This window comes from Artemia franciscana, chromosome 21 (assembly GCF_032884065.1).
Source record: "Artemia franciscana chromosome 21, ASM3288406v1, whole genome shotgun sequence".
In the NCBI taxonomy this organism is placed as follows: Eukaryota; Metazoa; Arthropoda; class Branchiopoda; order Anostraca; family Artemiidae; genus Artemia; species Artemia franciscana.
In genome coordinates this window covers 9,093,447-9,115,494 of record NC_088883.1, presented here as the reverse complement: position 1 = coordinate 9,115,494, position 22,048 = coordinate 9,093,447, and the positions used below count along the sequence as shown (strand labels likewise).

The 22,048-nt window shown below is 37.1% G+C and overlaps 1 protein-coding gene across 11 annotated transcripts in view; it reads left to right on the top strand.

The window, feature by feature from the left end:
- Positions 1–22,048, top strand: part of LOC136041019 (sodium channel protein para-like) — a 592,014-nt gene that overhangs the window by 3,545 nt on the left and 566,421 nt on the right. For all 11 annotated transcript variants that reach the window (XM_065725536.1, XM_065725532.1, XM_065725534.1 and 8 more), the window contains exon 2: positions 3,025–3,270. In XM_065725536.1, the coding sequence (XP_065581608.1) occupies positions 3,121–3,270 (150 nt within the window). In that variant the 5' untranslated portion in view covers positions 3,025–3,120. The remainder of the gene's footprint in view (positions 1–3,024; positions 3,271–22,048) is intronic.

The following is a 22,048-nucleotide window of genomic DNA, read 5'->3' as shown; positions in this document are numbered from 1 at the left end:
ATAATTTGGATTTTATATTACCTATTACTATCAACGCATATTAGGCATTTCAATGACAAATAAGAGAATCAGATTATCAATTAAATACTGCAAATAAAAATTAAAACAATTTAAAAATTCCGGGAGCAAATCCTCTCTACCAAATTCCATCACCAAACTACCGCCGACTTGACCTATCTAGTTATAGTAGGAATATCTTTAAAAAAAAGCACTAAGTCTTATTTTATTTTTCAATGATATCTTTTTCATTCAGGATATTTCACTATTATGTCTACCTTTTTATGATTCAATGATACCATTTCTGTCCTAATTGCTGAATACTTTTCAATTTTGGTATTAATTAAATAAAAAGAAAAACAAGTTTTTTAAACTGAAAGTAAGGAGCGATATTAAAATTTAAAACGAACATAAATTACTCCGTATATGACAGGGACTTTTCCCTCCTCAACGCCCCGCTCTTTATGCTAAAGTTTGACTATTTCTCTCAACTCTACTTTTTAAAACAGTAAAGAACTTTAGAGTAAAGAGACTAGGCTCCCATTTTTATTTGATAGTAAGGTTTCAACGGCAGTGTATCTGGGAAAGTATTAATGTGGAATATATTATGAAGCGTAATTGACCCCTATTTTCTCATTTTTCCTTATGTTAAAAACGAGTATGGATTAATAAAAAAAGAAAATATGTGCTCAAAGTAAAGACCAATTTTAAAACTTAAAAAAGCGACAGTTTTAAAGCTACTTGCTTAATAAATTACATTTTTTACCAATTTATTGGGGGGGGGGCAAGTTTCTTCCCCCTCACCGACGCCACCGGTAAGGAGCAACATTAAAACTCAAAACGAACATTGATTATTATGTGTATGAGGGGGTTGGCCATCCCTCAACACCTTGCTTTTTACGCTAAAGTTTAAATTTTGTCCCAATTATTTAAAAACGAGTCTTGAAACACAAGGGTCGTCTAATTAGAATAATAAGTAACTTTTTAAAAGTGCTAAAAAACCTTAGTGGGACAAACGCGGTGTTGAGGAAGGGGTAACCCCCCTCATATGCGTAATAGTTTATGTTCTTTTTGAGTTTTAATATTGCTCCTTGTTTTCTGTTGAAAAAAATGGTTTTTTATTTAATTCTTAGAGAATTGGGACAAAGTTTGAACTTTATTTGTAATGAGCGAGGTATTGATTAGTGGGTGAACCCCCTCACATTCGTAATAATTTCTGTTCGTATTAAGTTTTAATGCTGCTCCTTACTTTCAGTAGAAAACCTTGTTTTTTTTACTTAATTTTCCAAATAATTGACAAACACACCAGAAAGGCTAAGAAAAAGAACTGGGAGGCAGTGGGTGCTGGAGCCTTGAGCCTCGACTCAGAGTGTATAAGCCCGCTTCGCCATAGTCACATAATCGGCTTTACCAACCTTCACACGGAGAAAATACTCTACTGCATTTAAGGCCAGTTTTATTAAGAAAGCATTATTCCAATTCATTCCTCACTTTTTAAACTTTATTAAGAAATAAATTTAACTTCTTTTAATTAAAGAGGAAGAGGCCGTCTGTTCTTGTCTTATTAAAATTCCCTTCGTGTCCATTCCAGCTACTGTAGCTAGTTCTTACATTTCTGAAAATGGCTGGACACGTAGGGAATCATTCCTTGATGAAATTAAGTAAACATAACAGGTATTTTCAACTGAAAGTAAGGAGAAACATTAAAACTTAAAACGACTAGAAATTATTACGTATATTAGGGGGTTTGCCCCCTAGCTCTTTACGCTAAATTTAGAATTTTGTTCCAATTCTCTAAGAATGACCCTAAATCACAAAGGCTGTTTAATTATAATAAGTAGATATTTTAAAAGTACTAAAAAAACGTTAGCTTAAAGAGCGAGGCTCTGATGAGGACGGGGGAACCCCCTCACATACGTAATAATTTCTGCTCCCTGTAAGTTTTAATGATGCTCCTTACTTTCAGTTGAAAAAATTGTTTTTTATCTGATTTCTGATCGTTTTTTAGATAATGCTGGGAAATCCGGCACCCTCTTCATGGAAAACTCCCTTCCCCTCTGTAAAGATCCTCTTATGTCACTCCCTCCTCCCACCTCTCACCAGAAAAAAATCCCCCCTGAAAACGTCTGTTTATTTCCCAATAACCAATACTCCTATGTAAACAATTGGCAAAGCTCATACTTTTAGCCCTTCCCCCGAAGGTTTTGGGGGATTAAGTCACCCTCAAAGACCTAGCTCTTGCATTTTTCGACAATGCTGAAGAAATAGCTGTCTGAAAATTTTGATCGAGTGACTTTGGGAAAAAATGAGTGTCGGAGCACCAGAGCACTAGAACTTCTAGTTTCCGTTAGAATGAGCTTTCTTGTATACTTCCCTCGATTAGCAACTATCTTAGAATAGTTCATTTGAATTTTCTTTTGAACATCACGAACAGTGCACTGCCGTAGGCAAGAAATTGAATTCGTAACAGCAATACGTAACAGCCAACCACCGAAAGGCGGAAACAAAGGGTATAGAAAAACCGCGACAAGCACTGGCAAATCCAAAGAGGCCAGGGGGACACCGAGCCCCCTAAGATTTTTGTCTGGCGCCCTCTATCCTTGTTTTTTCTATTTTTGCTCTATTTTTTATAAATAAATTTGTTTGGTCAATTGTTGGTGCCCTTCTCACATTGGCCCCCCGAAGTTTTGCTTATTGGAGCTCTTGTCATATTGGCCTCCCCCCAAATATTTTGCTCTAGGTCCACCCCTGCAGTTTAGCAGTTGGTTTGCGGGAGGAATATGTTACGTTCCATGTGGTTGCTGTTTGTGAAGATGCCATACCAAAGAGGACGTGTCTTAGTGGGGGGATCCAGAATGCAGTTATGCAAAGGATTTGATTTGTTATACTTATTTAATGCCAATATTTTCAGTGTATTGGGTAAATTAATCTCATCATTATAATGCAGATTAACAATTTTTTAACATGTACCTTTAATACAAAACCGTGCAGTCTTACTTGCCTCAATAACATATGTTCAATTTTCAGGATGTTCCCCAACGGATACAGAAGAGGAATGAGTCATGACTGACTTATTTCAAAAGGCCGTGTCAAACTGGCGGTGAAATCTGGAAATTTGCCAAAATGGATGATGGTGAAAATGCGGCCCCGAAAATTCGGGTTATCCCGCCATATAATCCATTCACTAGAGAGAGTATGATTAAGATTGAACAACGAAAAGCAGAGGAACTGGCAAAGAAGAATGAGAAAAAGAGGAGGCGAGAAGAGGGGGAGGTAAGGGTGCTTAAAAATAACTTATGCTTAATGCAGATTGAGCTATCTAGTGACAGCGTGCAACAATAGTTCATTTAATTTTTAAAGATAGTGATATTTTTTTTGTTAATATTTACTTCTTAATATTTAGACAAACTGCTAATTCTTCTATTTATACTAGACCCAAAAAACCTAATTAAGCCGCATAAAAATATTCCAAAAAGAGATCTGACCGATATATATATATATATATATATATATATATATATATATATATATATATATATATATATATATATATATATATATATATATATATATATATATATATATATATATATATATATATATATATATATATATATATATATGTATATATATATATATATCAAACAATTCGTGGTAACGAACTAGTAAGGAGCGAACCGGCTCAATAGTAACCGAAACTCTAAAAAATGGAATTTTGATACCAATAGTTACATCAAAAGAATCGCATTTTAATGCTGATTTTAAATGTATAAGTTTCATTAATATCATTTATACCCATCAGAAGTTACGAGCCTGAGAAAATTTGCCTCATTTTAGAAAATATGGGGAAACACCACTCAAAGTCGTACAATCTTAACGAAAATTACACTATCTGAATCAGCGTATCAGAGAACCTTATTGTAGAAGTTTCAAGCTCCTATCTACAAAAATGTGGAATTTCGCATTTTTTGCCAGGAGACAGATCACGGATGCGTGTTTAGTTGTTTTTTTTTTTTTTTTTTTTTTTTTTTCCAGGGGTGATCGTATCGACTAAGTGGTCCTAGAATGTCGCGAGAGCGCTCATTCTAACGGAAATATAAAGTTCTAGTGCCTTTTTTAAGTGACCAAAAAATTGGAGGGCACCTAGGCCCCCTCCCACGCCCATTTTCCCAAAAGTCACCGGATTAAAATTCTGAGATAGGCATTTTATTCACCATAATCGAAAAACTTAATAACTATGTCTTTAGGGACGACTTACTCCCCCCAGTCCCCGTGGGAGGGGCTGCAAGTTACAAACTTTGACCTGTGTTTACATATAGTAATGGTTACTGGGAAGTGTATAGACGTTTTCAGGGGGATTTTTTTGGTTTAGGGGGAGAGTTGAGGGGGAGTTACGTGGGAGGATATTTCCATGGAGAAAATTCTCATGGGGGAAGAAAATTTCAATGAAGGGGGCGCAGGATTTTCTAGCATTATTTGAAAAAACAATGAAAAAATAAATATGAAAAGTTTTTTCTACTGAAAGTAAGGAGCAGCATTAAAACTTAAAACGAAAAAAAAATTATTACGCATATGAGGGGTTTACCTCTTCGTTATACCTCACTCTTTACGCTAAAGTATTTTTAGTAATTTCAACTATTTATTCTACGGCCTTTGTGATTCAGAGGTCATTCTTAAGGAATTGGGACAAAATCTAAGCTTTAGTTTAAAGAGCGAGATATCGACGAGGGTTGAACCCCCCTCATATACGCAATAAAAACATACGAATATAGAAGTTCGTTATGTAAGTTAATTCGTAAGTTACGTATATTTTTTACCTATGAAAAGGTTTGTAAAAAATTAAAAGTTCTAGTTGCTTTTTTAAGTAATCAAAAACTTGGAGGGCAACTAGGCCTCCTCCCTCGCTCCTTTTTTCTCAAAATCTTCCGATTAATTGCAATTAATTAATATACGAATTTCGTTTTAATTATTTATGTGCGGAGAGCCAAGATCAAAACATGCATTAATTCAAAAACGTCCAGAAATTAAATAAAAAAAAACAAGTTTTTTTTAAATGGAAGTAAGGAGCAACATTAAAACTTAAAACGAACAGAAATTACTCCGTATATGAAAGGGGATTCTCCTCCTCAATGCCCCGCTCTTTACGCTAAAGTTTCTTACTGTTTTAAAAATAGAGTTAAGAGAAAGAGTCAAACTTTAGCGTAAAGAGCGAGGCTTTGAGGAGGAGAATCCCCTTTCATATACGGATTAATTTCTGTTCGTTTTAAGTTTTAATGTTGCTCCTAACTTCCATTTATAAAACTTGTTTTTATGGCACTTGGTATTAACCAAGTGACATATAGCAATCGCCAATTCTTTCGGTCTGTCTGTCTGTCGGTCTATCTGTCGGTCCCGGTTTTGCTACTTTAGGCACTTCCAGGTAAGTTAGGACGATGAAATTTGGCAAGCGTATCAGGGACCGGACCAGATTAAATTAGAAATAATCGTTTTCCCGATTTGACCATCTGGGAGGGGGGGAGGGGGGCCGGTTAATTCGCAAAAAATAGAAAAAATGAAGTATTTTTAACTTATGAGCGGGTGATTGGATCTTCATGAAATTTGATGTTTGGAATGATATTGTGTCTCAGAGCTCTTATTTTAAATCCCGACCGGATTTGATGACATTGGGGGGAGTTGGAGGGGGAAACCTAAAGTCCCGGTTTTGCTACTTTAGGCACTTCCAGGTAAGCTAGGACGATGAAATTTGGCAAGCCTATCAGGGACCGGACCAGATTAAATTAGAAATAGTCGTTTTTTCCCGATTTGACCATCTGGGGGGGGGGAGTGGGGGGCCGGTTAATTCGGAAAAATAGAAAAAATGAAGTATTTTTAACTTATGAGCGGGTGATTGGATCTTAATGAAATTTGATGTTTGGAATGATATTGTGTCTCAGAGCTCTTATTTTAAATCCCGACCGGATCTGATGACATTGGGGGGAGCTGGAGGGGGGAAACCTAAAGTCCCGGTTTTGCTACTTTAGGAACTTCCAGGTAAGCTAGGACGATGAAATTTGGCAAGCGTATCAGGGACCGGACCAGATTAAATTAGAAATAGTCGTTTTCCCGATTTGACCATCTGGGGGGGGGGGGAAGTGGGGGGCCGGTTAATTCGGAAAAAATATAAAAAATGAAGTATTTTTAACTTATGAGCAGGTGATTGGATCTTAATGAAATTTGATGTTTGGAATGATATTGTGTCTCAAAGCTCTTATTTTAAATCCCGACCGGATGTGATGACATTGGGGGGAGTTGGAGGGGGGAACCTAAAATCTTGGAAAACACTTAGAGTGGAGGGATCGGGATGAAACTTGATGGGAAAACTAAGCGCAAGTCCCAGATACATGATTGCCATAATCGGAACTGATTCGCTCTCTTTGGTGTAGTTGGGGGGGGGGAGTAATTCTTAAAAATTAGAAAAAATGAGGCATTTTCAACTTACGAACGGATGATCGGATATCAATGAAATTTGATGTTTAGAAGGATATCGTGTCTTACAGCTCTTATTTTAAATCCCGACCGGATCTGGTGACGGGGGCGGGGAGTTGGGAGGGGGAAACCTAAAACTTGGAAAACACTTAGAGTGGAGGGATCGGGATGAAACATGTTGGGGAAAATAAACACAAGTCCTAGATAGATGATTGACATTAACGGAACGGATCCGCTCTCTTTGGGGTAGTTGAGGGGGGGGGGGGTATTTCTGAAAAATTAGAAAAAGAGGTATTTTTAACTTACGAACGGGTGATCGGATCTCAATGAAATTTGGTATTTAGAAGGATATCGTGGCTCAGAGCTCTTATTTTAAACCCGACCGGATCTGGTGACATTGGGGGAAGATGGGAGGGGGAAACCTAAAACTTAGAAAACACTTAGAGTGGAGGGATCGGGATGAAACTGGGTGGGGGAAAAAACACGAGTCCTAGATACATGATTGACATAACCAGAAAGGATCCGCTCTCTTTGGGGTAGTTGGGGGGGGGGGTTAATTCTGAAAAATTAGAAAAAATGTGGTGTTTTTAATATACGAACGGGTGATTGGATCTCCATGAAATTTTATATTTACAAGGATATCGTGTCTCAAAGCTCTTATTTTAAACCCTGATCGGATCTGGTGACATTGGGGGGAGTTTGGGGTGGGGAAACCTAAAATGATGGAAAACGCTTAGATTGGAGGGATTGGGATGAAACTTGGTTAGAAAAATAAGCAGAAGTCTTGCATATGTGATTTACATAATTGGAACGGATCCGCTCAATTGGGGGGGGGGGGGGGTAATTCTGAAAAATAAGAAAAAAATGACGTATTTTTAACTTACGAAGGAGTGATCGGATCTTCATGAAACTTCATATTTAGAAGGACCTCGTAACTCAGATATCCTATTTTAAATCTCAACCGGATCAAGCGTAATTGGTGGGGCAGTTGGGGGGACCGGAAATCTTAGAAAATACTTAAAGCGGTGAGATCACGTTGAAACTAGATGGGAAGAATATAAAACTGTCTAAGATACGTGACTGACATTACCGTACCGGATCTGCTCTCTTTGGTGGAATTGGGGGGGGGGGTAATTTTGAAAATTTAGGTATTTGCAACTTACGAAAGGGTGACCTTTCATCTTAATGAAATTTGATATTTAGAAGGATCTTGTGCTTTAAAGTTGTAATTTCAAATTCCGACCAGATCCTGTGACATTCGGGGGAGTTGGAGGGGGAAACCGGAATTCTTGGAAAACATGAAAATTGGGGTATTTTTATCTTACGATTAGATGATCGGATCGTAATGAAATTTGATTTTTAGAAGGAATTCATGTCTCAGAGCTCGTATTTCAAATCCCGACCAGATCTTTTGACATTGGGAGGAGTTGGAGGGGGAAATCATGGAAAAACACTTGGAGTGGAGGAATCGGGATGAAGCTTGGTGGATAGAATAAACAAATGTCCTTGATACGTGATTGACAGAATCGTACTGGATTCTCTCTCTTTGGGGGAGTTGGGGGGAGGGGTTCAGTGATTTGGCGAGTTCGGTGCTTCTGGACGTGCTAGGGCGATGAAAATTGGTAGGCGTGTCAAGGAGCTGCACAATTTGACTTGATAAAGTCGTTTTCCCAGATTCGACCATCTGGGGGGCAAAAGGGAGAGGAAAAATTAGAAAAAATTAGGGATTTATAACTTACGAGTGGGTGATTGGATCTTAATGAATTTTGATATTTAGAAGGACTTTGTGACTCAGAGCTCTTATTTTAAATCTTGACCGGCATTAAGCCTCTTATTTTCCTTTTTAAATCAATCTATTGATTCATAGAATTTTGTTAGAGCTCATACCATATGATCTCTTGGCTCTTAGCTCTTCTCGCCTCGTCACAAGTGGCACATGAGCTCTTAGCTCTTGTTTTTATTTAATATATCTATATATATAAAAATAAGTTGTCTGTGTGTCTGTCGAGTGACGTCATGTTTGTGTGTCGACTGACGTTATGTTTGTTGACTGACGAAATTACAGACCGGGACATCTGGACACAAATGACGACCGGGATATCTATATATATAAAAATAAGTTGTCTGTGTGTGTGTCGAGTGACGTCATGTTTGTGTGCCGACTGACGTCATGTATGTCGACTGACGTCATTATAAGGATTGAGCTGTATGCGTCATGAAGTTGTTTGTCGACTGACGTCATGTTTGTCAACTGATGAAATTACATACCGGGACACCGGGACACAAATGACGACCGGGACACAGGGAATATAAATGACGACCGGGAACCTCAAAGAGAAATTACAGACTGGGACACCCGGACACAAATCAAGACCGGGACACAGGGAATATAAATGACGACCGGGACACAGGGACACAACTACAACGGGGACGCCGGGGGCACAGTCGGGATATATAAATGACGACCGGGACACAGGGATTGTTCGAATAGAAATTACAGACCGGGACACCGGGACACAAATGACGACCAGGACACCGGGACACAGGGAATATAAATGACGACCGGGACACTCAAAGAGAAATTACAAACTGGGACACCGGGGCACAAATGACGACCGGGACACAGGGAATATAAATGACGATCGGGACACAGGGACACATCATTAGAATAATGAGGTATAGATCTGAATACGGATTGTTTTTCCCACGGACAATTATATGTTGCATGTTCAAGAGTCAGTAAACCTGACAATCCATTTATATGCACAGACAATGGGACAGCGAAGAATGTTGTATATTCGCATGTTTTACGTAGTTAAAAACATGTATATATATATATATATATATATATATATATATATATATATATATATATATATATATATATATATATATATATATATATATATATATATATATATATATATATATATATATATATATATATATATATATATATATATATATATATATATATATATATATATATATACATATATATATATATATATATATATATATATATATATATATATATATATATATATATATATATATATATATATATATATCTATTCACAGGTGGGACACAGGGACACAACTACAATGGCGCGTAACTAATATGGCGCGTTACGACTTACGCTAGTGGTGGGGCTTGGGGGGGGGGGTGCGAAGCGCCCCACCAACTAGGTGTTGGGGTGGCGCGATGCGCCACCCCAACAGCTAGTCTATATATATAAAAATGAGTTGTCTGTGTGTGTGTCGAGTGACGTCATGTTTGTGTGTCGACTGACGTCATGTTTGTTTGTTGATTGACGAAATTACACACCGGGACATCGGGACACAAATGACGACTGGGACACCGGGACATCTATATATATAAAAATAAGCTGTCTGTGTGTCGAGTGACGTCATGTTTGTGTATCGACTGACGTCATGTTTGTTGATTTACTAAATTACACACCGGGACATCGGGACACAAATGACGACCGGGACACCGGGACATAGGGAATATAAATGACGACCGGGATACTCAAAGAGAGGGCGACCGGAACACAAGAAATGTTCGATTGGTAATCAACATCAATAAAGCACCGGGACACAAATGACGACCGGGACAAAAATAACGACCGGGACACCGGGACACAGGGAATATAAATGACGACCGCGACATTCAAAGAGAAATTACAGACTGGGACACCGGGGCACAAATGACCTTTATTTAATGGCATCCATTCATGTAATGTCGTCTTGCAAAAGGGGCACCTATAACGAGGAGAGGGAATCAAATGTGCAGTTGACAGCTAGGATTGATAATACTTCTAACTTTTATATTGTTTTATGAATAACTGTTTTGTCCGATGGTTCAACTTTTGTAAATTAACAGTCGCCTATGTTTAGGCATATGCGGATTGGTCTTTTTCAGGTTGTTGAGTTTTCAAGTTGGGCTATCATTTTGAGATAGGTTCAAAAATAACGCAATAAGTTTGCGAATCAAATTAAAACTATTTAAGCTACAGAAAGTGAAATTAAAAAAATTATTTTCTGGGGGGGGGGCTAACGTCCCATCCTTAGTGATAGTCGTCCTAGCCAAAGTGATAATGACCTGAAATCAAACCTGAAGTGATAATGGAACCAAAGCGAAGTGATATTGACTTGATATAAAATTCATTTGCTTCTGCTGTAAAAACTCATATTTTGTTTCTCATAAAAAGTTTTATTGGATGTTCTTCTGACCTCTTTTTTATTTCAATTTACAAAATAAATATATAATTAGATAAATATATAGATAATATATATAAATTAAGTAAAGGAAACGTCTATTTAGGTTAATTTAAGTTATATGTTTTAATTTAAATTAACTGAATGATTTCAATTAGATTAATAATCACATGAATAAATATACAATTAGATAAAACTTTTAAATTTGTGCTTTCTTTTGGATTTTTAAGGACAAATCTGAAAGCAAATCAACAAAAGAAACTGTCTGAAACGTTTTTTTTTTATTCAACACAGCATAGATTTCTAAGTGGTTGATCCATTCATTGTTTATTCCATTGAACGTGGCTAAGAAGCTTAGTTCGGCCTTAAAAACGTCCTAGCCTTATTTAAAAGAGCAGGGGATGTGAAGTAAGAAAAAAATAGAATAAATGAAGAGGGATAATTTTTCAGTCAATGAAAACTAGATATTTATTCAAATAGGCCTATCTGACTGAGATTCAGCCGTATTCAGCACGAGGACAAGAAAAATAGAAGAAAATGCACAAAACAAAATAAAAACATTAACCTTAAAATAAACAAAATATTTGCGATATTTTCTTGTTTTCACTAACTGAAATGCCTTAGTTGTTTGTTTGCTCCAAGTCTGTTTTTATATCATGTTAAGTGAAATTGGTATTCAGGTATACCAACTACCAACTCACGTGAGTGTTGGAGGGGGAATGTTTTTTCTTTTAATGAAAATACAGAAAAGGTATTTTTCAGATTAAGGGAGTTCCAACTCGATTATCCTACATATCATTTTCTTCAATAAAAATACCAAAGAAGATTACCAAAATATTGAAAAATACCATACTTTTAGTACGAACTAAATTTTTAGAGCACGAATTTTCCTGGTGATCTTACAGGTAATTCACAGGTACTCGCAAAAAAAGTGGAGCTCGCCTTGAAAAGGCTTTTTGTTAATTGGTTACGCCCTTCGTCTACTATTGCTCTGGCTTTCCCTACTGTAGCAATCCCGTAACATGCAAGAAAATAGTCCAATATTTACTATGTGGTAATTATTATTTTGATAATTAGTTTAAAAAAATTCTTCAAAAGAAGAAGATTTTGAAAGAAAAGTAAAGAGCTTTACTAAATTAAAAACACGCAGAAATAAGGTCATGTAATAATTCAAACACAAACGAGCAGATATGCTATCAAGCAATAAATGAGACCAAAAACGAACAGATACTGAAACGAATTAATCCAGAGCAGGAGCCAGAGTCAGAGCAGGCTAGAGCTCAAATCACTTGCAGAAAATTTATTTTTGTACAAAGTGGAAGATAAAAGGAAAATTTAAAAAATCTAAAATAATTTGTCTAGGACACGTTTTGCAGACGAAGGATGACAGATTGCCCAAGATTTTTCTTTTTTGACAACCTTCTAAGGCCGAACGAAAAGCAGGCCGCCCCTGAATGGACTGGGAGGATGTCACAAACAAAGATTAAAAAGAAATGGAAACTTCTCGGAAGGGTCTAAAGAGGGAGGCTATGAATAGATTGGGATGAAGGAGGAGTGTGCTTAGCTGTGTTGGCCTCAGGGAGCCTGGTGCTTCAGCGAGTTGCTAGTAGTAGCAATAGTAGTAGATTTTACTAAATACTTGAGGTCCTTGTGATACATAAGATATTATGGCAAGCTGAAATCATTGAAACTCTTTTCTTACATAATGATCTAAATTTCTATAAAATAAGAAGTCTTTTTCGTTAAAAATAAAAATCTTTTTCGTTCATCGATTGCAATATCTTCCCTATCTTTGTCTTACATTCATCACTTCTTAGGACTGCAGTATCCATTTTCCATGGAGATTTTTTTCTGCTTCCTTACATTTTCTCATTTTGTGTATGACACTAAATGCGTTCTTGTCCATGAAAGACACTATCTTGTGTTCTAAGTTTGCCACACTTTGTATAATTACTTTCGATGCATAAGCTCTGTCAAGTCTTGCTTCACCTCCGTGTTTTCCTACCCAGTTTATTTCGTCCCCTTCCCTTCGTATTTTCCTACCCAGTATATTTCGTCCCCTTCCATTCGTCTTTTCCTACCCAGTTTATTTCGTCCCCTTCCCTTCGTCTTTTCCTACCCAGTTTATTCTTGTAAAGCTATTTATATTCTTAAGTTCTTCCTAGACATCTATCAGTTCATTTATTAGCTCGACCGATGCTCTGTGAATATTCTCTTGTCGGGCTATGGCATCTTCCTTACTTGTTACACAGTTAAAATTTTCAAGTAATATCAATTCATCAGTATTTTTGGGGATAAATGCTGCACTATCCTGCCGGAAAAATAACTCTCTGTTTTTCTTATTTTGGGATCTTTATTTTGGGATAAACACTGAGATATATTCTTCCATTTATCCATAACTGATAATTCTTCCTTTGTCGTCGGGTCTGACATTTTCTGATTCAAACTAAAGTTTATATACTACTGCTACACTACCGCCACAGTTAAAAGTGTTTGTTATGCATTTGTATTCTGGTTCTATGCTTTTTAAATTATCAGTATCACTTTCTTGTACAAAATCTACCTTCAGTTATCAGAAATGTCTCTGAAAAGCTATTGTCTCTTTCTTTGCTTCAGTCCATTTACATTTATACTTATAAGTTTTTTGGATCCGATTCTGTTCTCGTTTCATTCTCTTCTTCCTCTCTAATTCTCGCTTTTTTGTTCTCCTTTTCTGAACCATTAGATGATGTTGACGAATTCATTTCTGCCTCTACCATGTTCCCTAATGTATTATCCACATACTTGTTAACCACTAGCACCGGTGTAATGCTATTCAGGATAGCTTTATATTTTCGATGCGTTTCAACGTTCCAGATTCTTTATCTTTTTCTTTGTTTTTTTTTTAACTGTCTGTTTTTGTTTTTTTTTTCATTCCTCTTGTTGTGATTCCTGATGTAGATTGACTACGAGCTCGCATATCTGCGTTCTCTTCTTCTTTTTCACTATCTTCGTCGTTTTCCTTTGTGCCAGCTGTCTTCCTTCTAGGATTTTTCTTTAGTTCTTTCTTCTTAGCCTCTTTATTGTATGTCTCGGGCTTTTGTTTCTTTTCGAGTTCTTCACTCATTTCCTGCAATTCTTGCTCTACTCTTTGTTCAATTTTTCTTTCATCTTTGCTTGAGGCTATATCCATGTTTCAAGTTTTTTGTTCTATTTCTTTTGTCAAGCGTGGAAGTGACACATAATCATCAAGTTTTACTGTCTCCCGTTCTTTTCTTTGATTTGTGACTCAAATCGCCATATATCATTCTTGGCTGTATCTGGTGGGCGTTTTTATCTGTCTATTGTACCATACTCTCAATTTTAGTCCATCCACAAAAATGAAAAATGGAATATTCCTAGCTATTTTCATTTTCGCTGTAAATCTTGTTTTTGAAGTTTCTATATATTCATCTCCCTGGTAAACATCCCTTCTACACTGTAGCACCACTCCTTGTTTTTGAGATTCATCTTTATCCACCAACCAAAGATCCGATATATATTGTTCTTTTCATTAAAAAACATTGAGAACGATGCAAAAACATGCAAAAGGGAAAATTTTCGGGTTTTCAAGCAAGTTAAGATAAATTCTAAGAAAAAGCTTAAGTAATATCATAATTCTGGCTTGGTGAATGTATTGATCTAAAACTAGTGAGTCCAATGATGATCATCTCTTGCCCCTTTGGCGCAAACTACTGCCGTAGGCTTGTCACAAAATCGCATTAAATACAGGGATCATAAACTTTGACTTACGGCTCTTAAGATTAGGGAAAAGATCTGACGCGTAAAGGACGTATTAGTAGTATCGCCGTAAGGGTTCCGAAGGGATGTCTCTTCGAATTCTGATCCGGACACTTTTTTAGAAGTATCATCAAGACGCAGGTGCCTGTTACTAATAGGAGGATTGTTTGTTTACTTATGCGAATGTTGCATTCAGGATGCAGGTGATTGTTACGTAATCGGAAGGGTTTACTTTGGTTGTTACTTAATAGGGTTTGTTAGACAATGTTTCCTAAGTGATGCAGGTGCCTGTTACGTAATTGGGGGTGTTTCTACTATGGTTTTTATGCTTAAAAAGGACGAAGGACTGGGGAAAAATCGTCAGGTAGCCCGCTAAATCAAGATTTCCTTGGGTTTTACTTAATAGTTGAATAAAATACGCCAAATCAGGATTACCTTGGTTGTTCCTTAAAAAACCTCCAGGCCCCCCCCCCACTAAATCCTTTTTTCTTTGCTCGTTATGATTAAAACCCTAAGGCTGCGGGGAAACATCTTCAGGAGGTTTCTTTATACCAGGATGTCCTCGTAGGGTTTACGTCATAGGGTTTGGTTGTTACCTAATAGAGTGTTACTTAATAGTTTCTTTGATTTGACGAAGGCCCGGGTCTGCTAGTTGGGGATCTTCAAGCTGCCAGACCCTAGCATCCAATTTCAGCCGTAGCTCGTAACCTAACCTAACCAACTAGGCCCTAGCAGCCAATGTCATCGGGGGTCTTAACCTGATCTAACCACCGAGGGTCTAGCAACCATTTAAACTGAGCACCCTTGGCACCCTAGTATCCAGTTCCAACAGGCCCTAACCTATTCACCAGAGACCCTAGCATCTGATTCCAATGGGGCCCTAGCATCTAATTTCATCGGGCCCTTAGCCGAACGACTGGGGGCCCTAGAACCCATTTCCACAGGGGGCCCTGGGGGCCCTAGCAGTCAAATCCAACGGCGGACCCCATCAGTCAATTCCAACGGGGCCCTGGCATCCAATTTCACCGTCAAGACGATTTAAAGACATTTCAAGAGGTTTCTTAAGAAATTTTTCTTCAAGACATTTCTCTTTTAGACGTTTTTTAAGACGTCGCAAGAAATTTCAAGACGCTTTTCAAGACGTTTCAAGATTTCTTTGGATGTCACGTAATAGGGGAATGTTTACTTATGTTAAGGATGAAGCAGTCACACGTGACATATTTCTTCCGGTCCCGTGGGGAATCCCCACTTGTAACTGTGGATGTGTGTTACGTAATGACCATGCACACATGGGTTCTTGCATAAACCTTGAAAAGATTTTTTTCTTTCAAATTTTTTTTCTAAGAAAACCTTTTTATCCTAATGATTTTCGTCCACGTTAGGACTCGAAAGGGCCTTTTCTGTCCAATGATATTGCGCCCTGGACAGTTAGACCAGCAATCTATTTCTAGTATTATGATTCAGAACATAGATTCTACGAAATAACCAATTCCACACGCAGAGAATCCCCGCGTCCCGCTTTCTTGAATGACTAAGATATTGATTACGTGTTTCTCATAACTGCAATATTTGAGATGGAGAGGGGAAAATCGATTACTAGAGTATGGTTGTATTTGAAGTGCACCTTCTTGCTAAGTAATGCTTTAAAAGGGTAATATAAACCCCGTACAAAGCAATACTTCCCTTTTTAGTGATATGATTCTGGCCTTTTCGAGGGACCTTCTTAGTGAATTTTTATAGAAGTTTTCTTAAAGAACGATATAAACTCGTTCAAAACATAGAAAAATTCTCCTTCTTAGAGAATCTAGATATATTTTCTTAGAGAATGGTCTAAGTTTGCTCAAAAAACAGGAAAATGGGGGAACAAGACATGTGATTTTATTCTTTATTTTTTTTTTCTTGGTATTGTTTTCTCTCAGTTCCCAACCTGTTATACTCAATGGCTGAAAAACAACACCCTCTAGCAAACACTATCACATATATGCCATTTTTCGGGCATTAAAAAAAAAAAATTTCTTTTACAAAAGAAGTGATCGTTTAAACTTAATGAAAAAATCCCTATTAGCGTTTCTTCTGATGACTCCTAGCAATTGAGGTTAGTGTGGCACAATGTAACTCTGTTGATGACACCCTTCCGGCACACATTATCACTTAAGGGGTTTTCTAGCATTTACCCTCAAAACAAATTTATAAACTAAAAAAAAGACCATTGTTTTTTATTTGGACAGCATAAACTTGCCATTTCATAGGTAGATTGTTATATTTCATGGCAATTCCAAGCCCGTGAAACTCAAAGGCTGACAAACGACACCCTCTAGCATGTATTATTACGAATATGACATTTTTTGGGCACTTTCCTGCAAAAGTATTCGTTTACACTAGAATCGGTAAATCTTGATTTAGTGGCCCTCTGAAGGTTTTTCCGACACCGTTAGGTTTTTAAGCATAACAATCATAGAAAAACACCCCCCAATTATGTAACAGACATCTGTAGACACATTCCCTATGACGAAACTTGCATTTTCGTCTAACAAATCATTTTACATATCAACCAAAGTAAACCCTCCCGATTAAGTAACAATCATCTGCATTCTGAAGAAAACATTTGTATACGTAAACAAACAGTCACCCTATTATGTAACAAGCACCTTCGTCTTTATGACGTTTCTGAAAGAAAAGTTTCTAAAAGAAGGGTCCCGTCGGAAGCCTTGTGTTGATACGACTCAGATTGATCTCCAAAAGTTGAGAAAAGTTTGCAGTGAAGGTTGGTTTGCGAAAATCTTTGCATAAAAGTATCTCCTAGGCAAACTTATGAATGTAAAATTGTTTGTAATTTTTATTGAACTGAAACTAATTAAATCAAATTAAATTGATTAAATTTAAATTAAAAAGAGTTGAATCAAAATTTAATTAGTAAAAACTAAAAAAAAACTTTAAATTTAATTGTAATTAGATTGTAATTGTAATTTAACTGTTTTTGTAACTAAATGGTAATTGCAATAAAATTGTAATTGCAATAATGTAAATTCAAATTATGTTTAGAAATTGTGCATAGTTTTAACTATTGCATAAATAGGTATGATATACCAACACTCAGCGCCCGGCACTGGAATACCAGAATCCAGTGGTATTGGTTGGGGTGGCATTTATCCCCTTATACTTTTTGCTCCCCCCTTAATTTCAAAAATCCTTGTTTTGTCTTTTCATTGAAATACCCTTTTTTTTAGTATTTTCATTAGAAAAAAAACACGATTTCCAATGCCAAGATTAAGTAAAAATATCTTGCTCCTCCTCAACACTTTCACGAATTGGTGCAACTGTTAGCTCCCAGTTGCCATTTGTCCAATTTGCCCAATTTGCCCCAGTTGCCCAATCTGACATTTGTGTATGTCAAATTACACTTTGATCCTCCCGATCCGCATTGCCCTGCTCTTCTTCCGTCGAAGAATCGCTTTGTAAACGGATTTTGGTAACTATCTCAGCGTAATAAAATGCTAGATAAAAGCTTTGCGCGTGACAGCAGTGGCTTCAGTTTGGTTGTGACAGCATATGAAAGCAGTAAATACCTGGTTATAATTACTTTCGTATTTTTTCTATCCATTCCTTTAGAATAAAATGATGCCAAAGAATATTTGGATTAACCAAACATTTCGACAATATCTTATAGTTTGTGATAAATTGTTTCTTCTGAGGGTGGATAATTCCCATTTTTCCAATTCGATGGATCTATCTCTTTGCTAAGATTTATAAGCTCATAGTGGGATTTTTTCTCACAAGGAAAAAAAGATTATATGAGAGTTTACTGAGTGTTCACAAATTCTGTAGGTAAAGAGAGATAACTTTAGGCATGAAGATCAATTCACTCTGAAATATTTAAATCTGATAAAATCTAGTATGAACTTCAAAATTAATCTTGATAAAAATTGAAAAAATAAGATTGATTGAATAAGATTGAAAAAAACTTATGCCCTGGCGGTATATAAAACTTATAAAAGAATTGGTTGTATACACCTCGGAGGGGACTCAAGTGATTAGAAATTGAAAATTCTAATTCCCTTTTTAGAATCAAAAGTGATGTGATGGTAATAAGCCAATTTGAGATTTTCAATTTGTTTGAAATAGTCCAGCAATCAGATAACAAAAAATATTGGGTCAGCATAACCCCCCAAAGCACGGGTGAAGGGTTGTAACTTATGCCCTGGCGGTATATAAAACTTATAAAAGAATTGGTTGTATACACCTCGGAGGGGACTCAAGTGATTAGAAATTGAAAATTTTAATTCCCTTTTTAGAATCAAAAGTGATGTGATGGCAACAAGCCTGGCTCCCAACCCTCTTTTCGCCAAATGCGTCCGATCGAATATTTATATAGCCATTTTGTTCAAAATAGGCCAGAGATCATATAACAAAAACTCCAGAGATAGTAGAGCCCCCCCCCCAGAGCCTGGGGGAAGCGTTGTAAATTATGTCCCTGGGGTATGTAAGATTTTTATGGAAGGGATAATTGTCTAAACTTCGGAGAGGACTCATTCAATTACAAATCAGAATTTCTAGTTCCCTTTTTAAGAGTCAAAAGTTATCAGAGTGCAACTAACCCCCCTCCCCCTCAAGGGCCTTTTCCTCCCAAATGCATCCGATCGAAATTTTGAGATAGCCATTTTGTTGAAAATAGTTTGAAGATCAAAATATTCAAGAACTCAAGGGTCGACAAAGCCCTCAGAGGGGACATATAAGGTTTTATGTTAGGGATGGTCGTATAGCTTTGAGAGGGCTCATTTGACTGAAAATTGAAATTTATAGAGCCCTTTTTATAGTCAAGACTCTATCGGAGGGCAGCTAGATCCCCCTCCCCCCGAGGCTCTTTATTCCCAAATGCATCTTGTCAAAGATTTAAGATAGCTATTTTGTCCAAAATAGTTCAAAGATCAAATAACAAAAACCCAGGGGTTGAGACAACCCCTAGAGTGCGGGGAGAAGTGTTGTAAGTTATGCCCTGGGGGATGATTAGCTTTCATGTAGGGGCTGGTCGTATAAACATCAGAGGTGACTTATTTTATTGAAAATTGAAAGTTCTAGTTTCCTTTATACGAGTCAAAAGTGACCAAATGGCATATAGACTCCCCCCAAAAACCTTAAGGGTATAGGGCTTCAATTTGTATGTTTCTATTCCCTGAGGCACTTAATATGGAAGGGATGATCGTATAAGCTTCGAAGGGGGCTCATTTGATCGGAAATTGGAAATTTTAGTGCCCTTTTTAGGAGTCAAAAGTTATCGGAGGGAAACTGCACCCTCACGCTCTATTTTCCCCAAACACATTCGATAAAACTCTTAAAAGTAGTTTTAAGATCGAATAAAGAAAACTCCAGAGTCAATGCAACCCCCAGAGCCCATTAGCAAGTGTTTCAAGTTATTTCCCGGGAGCATATAAGGTTCTTATGTAAGGGGTGGTCGTAGAAATTTCATAGGTAGTTTATTTGATTGGAAATTAAAAGTTTCGATTACATTTTTAAGAGTCAAAAGCTATCAGAGGGCATCTACCTTACCCCCTCCACACAGACCCTCTTTTCCTTAAATGCATGAGATCAATTTGAGACATGCATATTCTTTGAAATAGTCCAACAATCAGATAGCAAAAACTTTGACATCAAAATTCCCTTGCCCAGAAATCGGCTGAACTAAGGATTGTAAATTCTGTCCTGGTGCATATAGCATATAAGTTTTCTTGGAAGAGATAGTCGTAGAAATTTTGGAGGGGACTCAAATGGTTTTAAATTCAAAGTTCTAGATCCCTTAATAAGAGTAAAAAGCGATCCGATGGCAACTAGCTCCCTCCCCCGCCCATTTTCCTCAAATGTGTCCGATAAACTTTTATATAGCCATTTTTTTCTAATAGACCAAAAATCATATAAGTAAAACTCCAGGGGCGACATAGCTCCCCCCCTGTGTCCTGGTTGAACTTCGTTGAAGTAAGGATGCTAGGGCTGTTTTAAAAAAAAATAAAAAAACATTATTTAGTTTTAGTTCTCACAATTTAATGTAAGTTTATTTATATATACATATTTTCTCTCTTGTTTTCATATTGTGCTGAAGACGGCCCTTGGACATAGGGCCGAAATATTCACAGAACTGATTTCCACTGTCTTGAAAAAAAATTTCCCTATTGTTTCTACTTTGTATTTGTTTGGTATGGAAAGACAGTGTAGTCTTCGTTGCTATTTTAATCTTTAAACTATTTTCAAAACCCTCACACAAGAACCTTATATGCCCTGGATAAAATACCTGTCCATGGGCTCTGGGGAGGGGGGTGTTGACTCTGGAGTTTTCTTTATTTGATTTTTCAACTTATTTTAACAAAATGGCTAAATCCAAAAATTTGATCAGATGTATTTTGAATAAAAAAAGGCAGAAGGGCTAGTTGCATCCCAGTGCTTTTTGTGTCTTGAAAAGGAACAAGAAATTTCAATATCCAATAGAATGAGCCCCCAATGAAGTTTTTACGATCATTCATTCCACAAAAAAACCTGATATGCCTCGAAGTATAATTTACCATTTTGTTCTGGTTCTGGTTCAAAATGGTTCGTGGGGGGTTGTGCAAGCCTCGGAGTTTTTGTGAATTTCTATAAGATTTTTGGTCTATACTTGATAAAATGAAAATCTCAAAAATTCAATCGTATATAATTGCCCCCCAGGCAGCAGTTACAACCCATCCCGTAGGGTCTTGGGTATACCCTGCTCCGGGGTATGGTAACATGATCGAAAGATCAAACGGGCCAAATTCTAGGCCATGGTTGCACCCAACCTCGGTCACCACCAATATCTCTACCTATCTCTGTGGAGGGTAAACGGGCCCCCCTGTCCGTATACTACTGATGGTGTTTCTCACGGACTCTTTTCCTACCCTGCCTGGGCTCCTGGAAAAATAACCTTACACTGTTGTAGAAAATAGCTTACTTGATTTCTTTCAAAGGTCACTTGAACAAACGCACATATATATCAACCCTGAAAAAATAAGCTCACTAGATGGAGTCACTGTAGCGGTGGACCTTAGATTTTCCCTGGCCAATTCGCTAAATTGAAGTTCAAATCCCTGACTTCTTTTGAATAATATTATCTTTCAATAGTCCGGAACAGGATGACCAAAAGAGAATTGTACTCCGTTCACTTTTGATTCTTAAAACAATAACTGGAACTTTCAATTTTTAATCAAATGACCCACCTCTGAATTTTATACGACCACTCCTTACATAACAACCTTATTTGCTCCCATTGCATAATATACAACACTTGGCCCCGGGCTCTGAGGGTTTATGTCAACCGACCAACATTTGTTATTTTATCTTTAAACTGTGTTGAACAAAATAACTGTCTCGTAATTTTGATCAGTTGTATTTGGGGGAAAAAGAGCCTTTTTTGGGGGGGGGGGGGAGTCTAGCTGCCTTCCGATCACTATAAGTTATATCCCCCCATAAAAACAGATTATTGCCAATATTTTATTCCAAAACTTATATGAGCTGACCTCTGGTCCTCCACGGCCTGATACACTTCCCTTCCCAACAAAGTTATCAGTGATTGATAACTCACTTGATCTGGCCCCTGGCCCTTCCT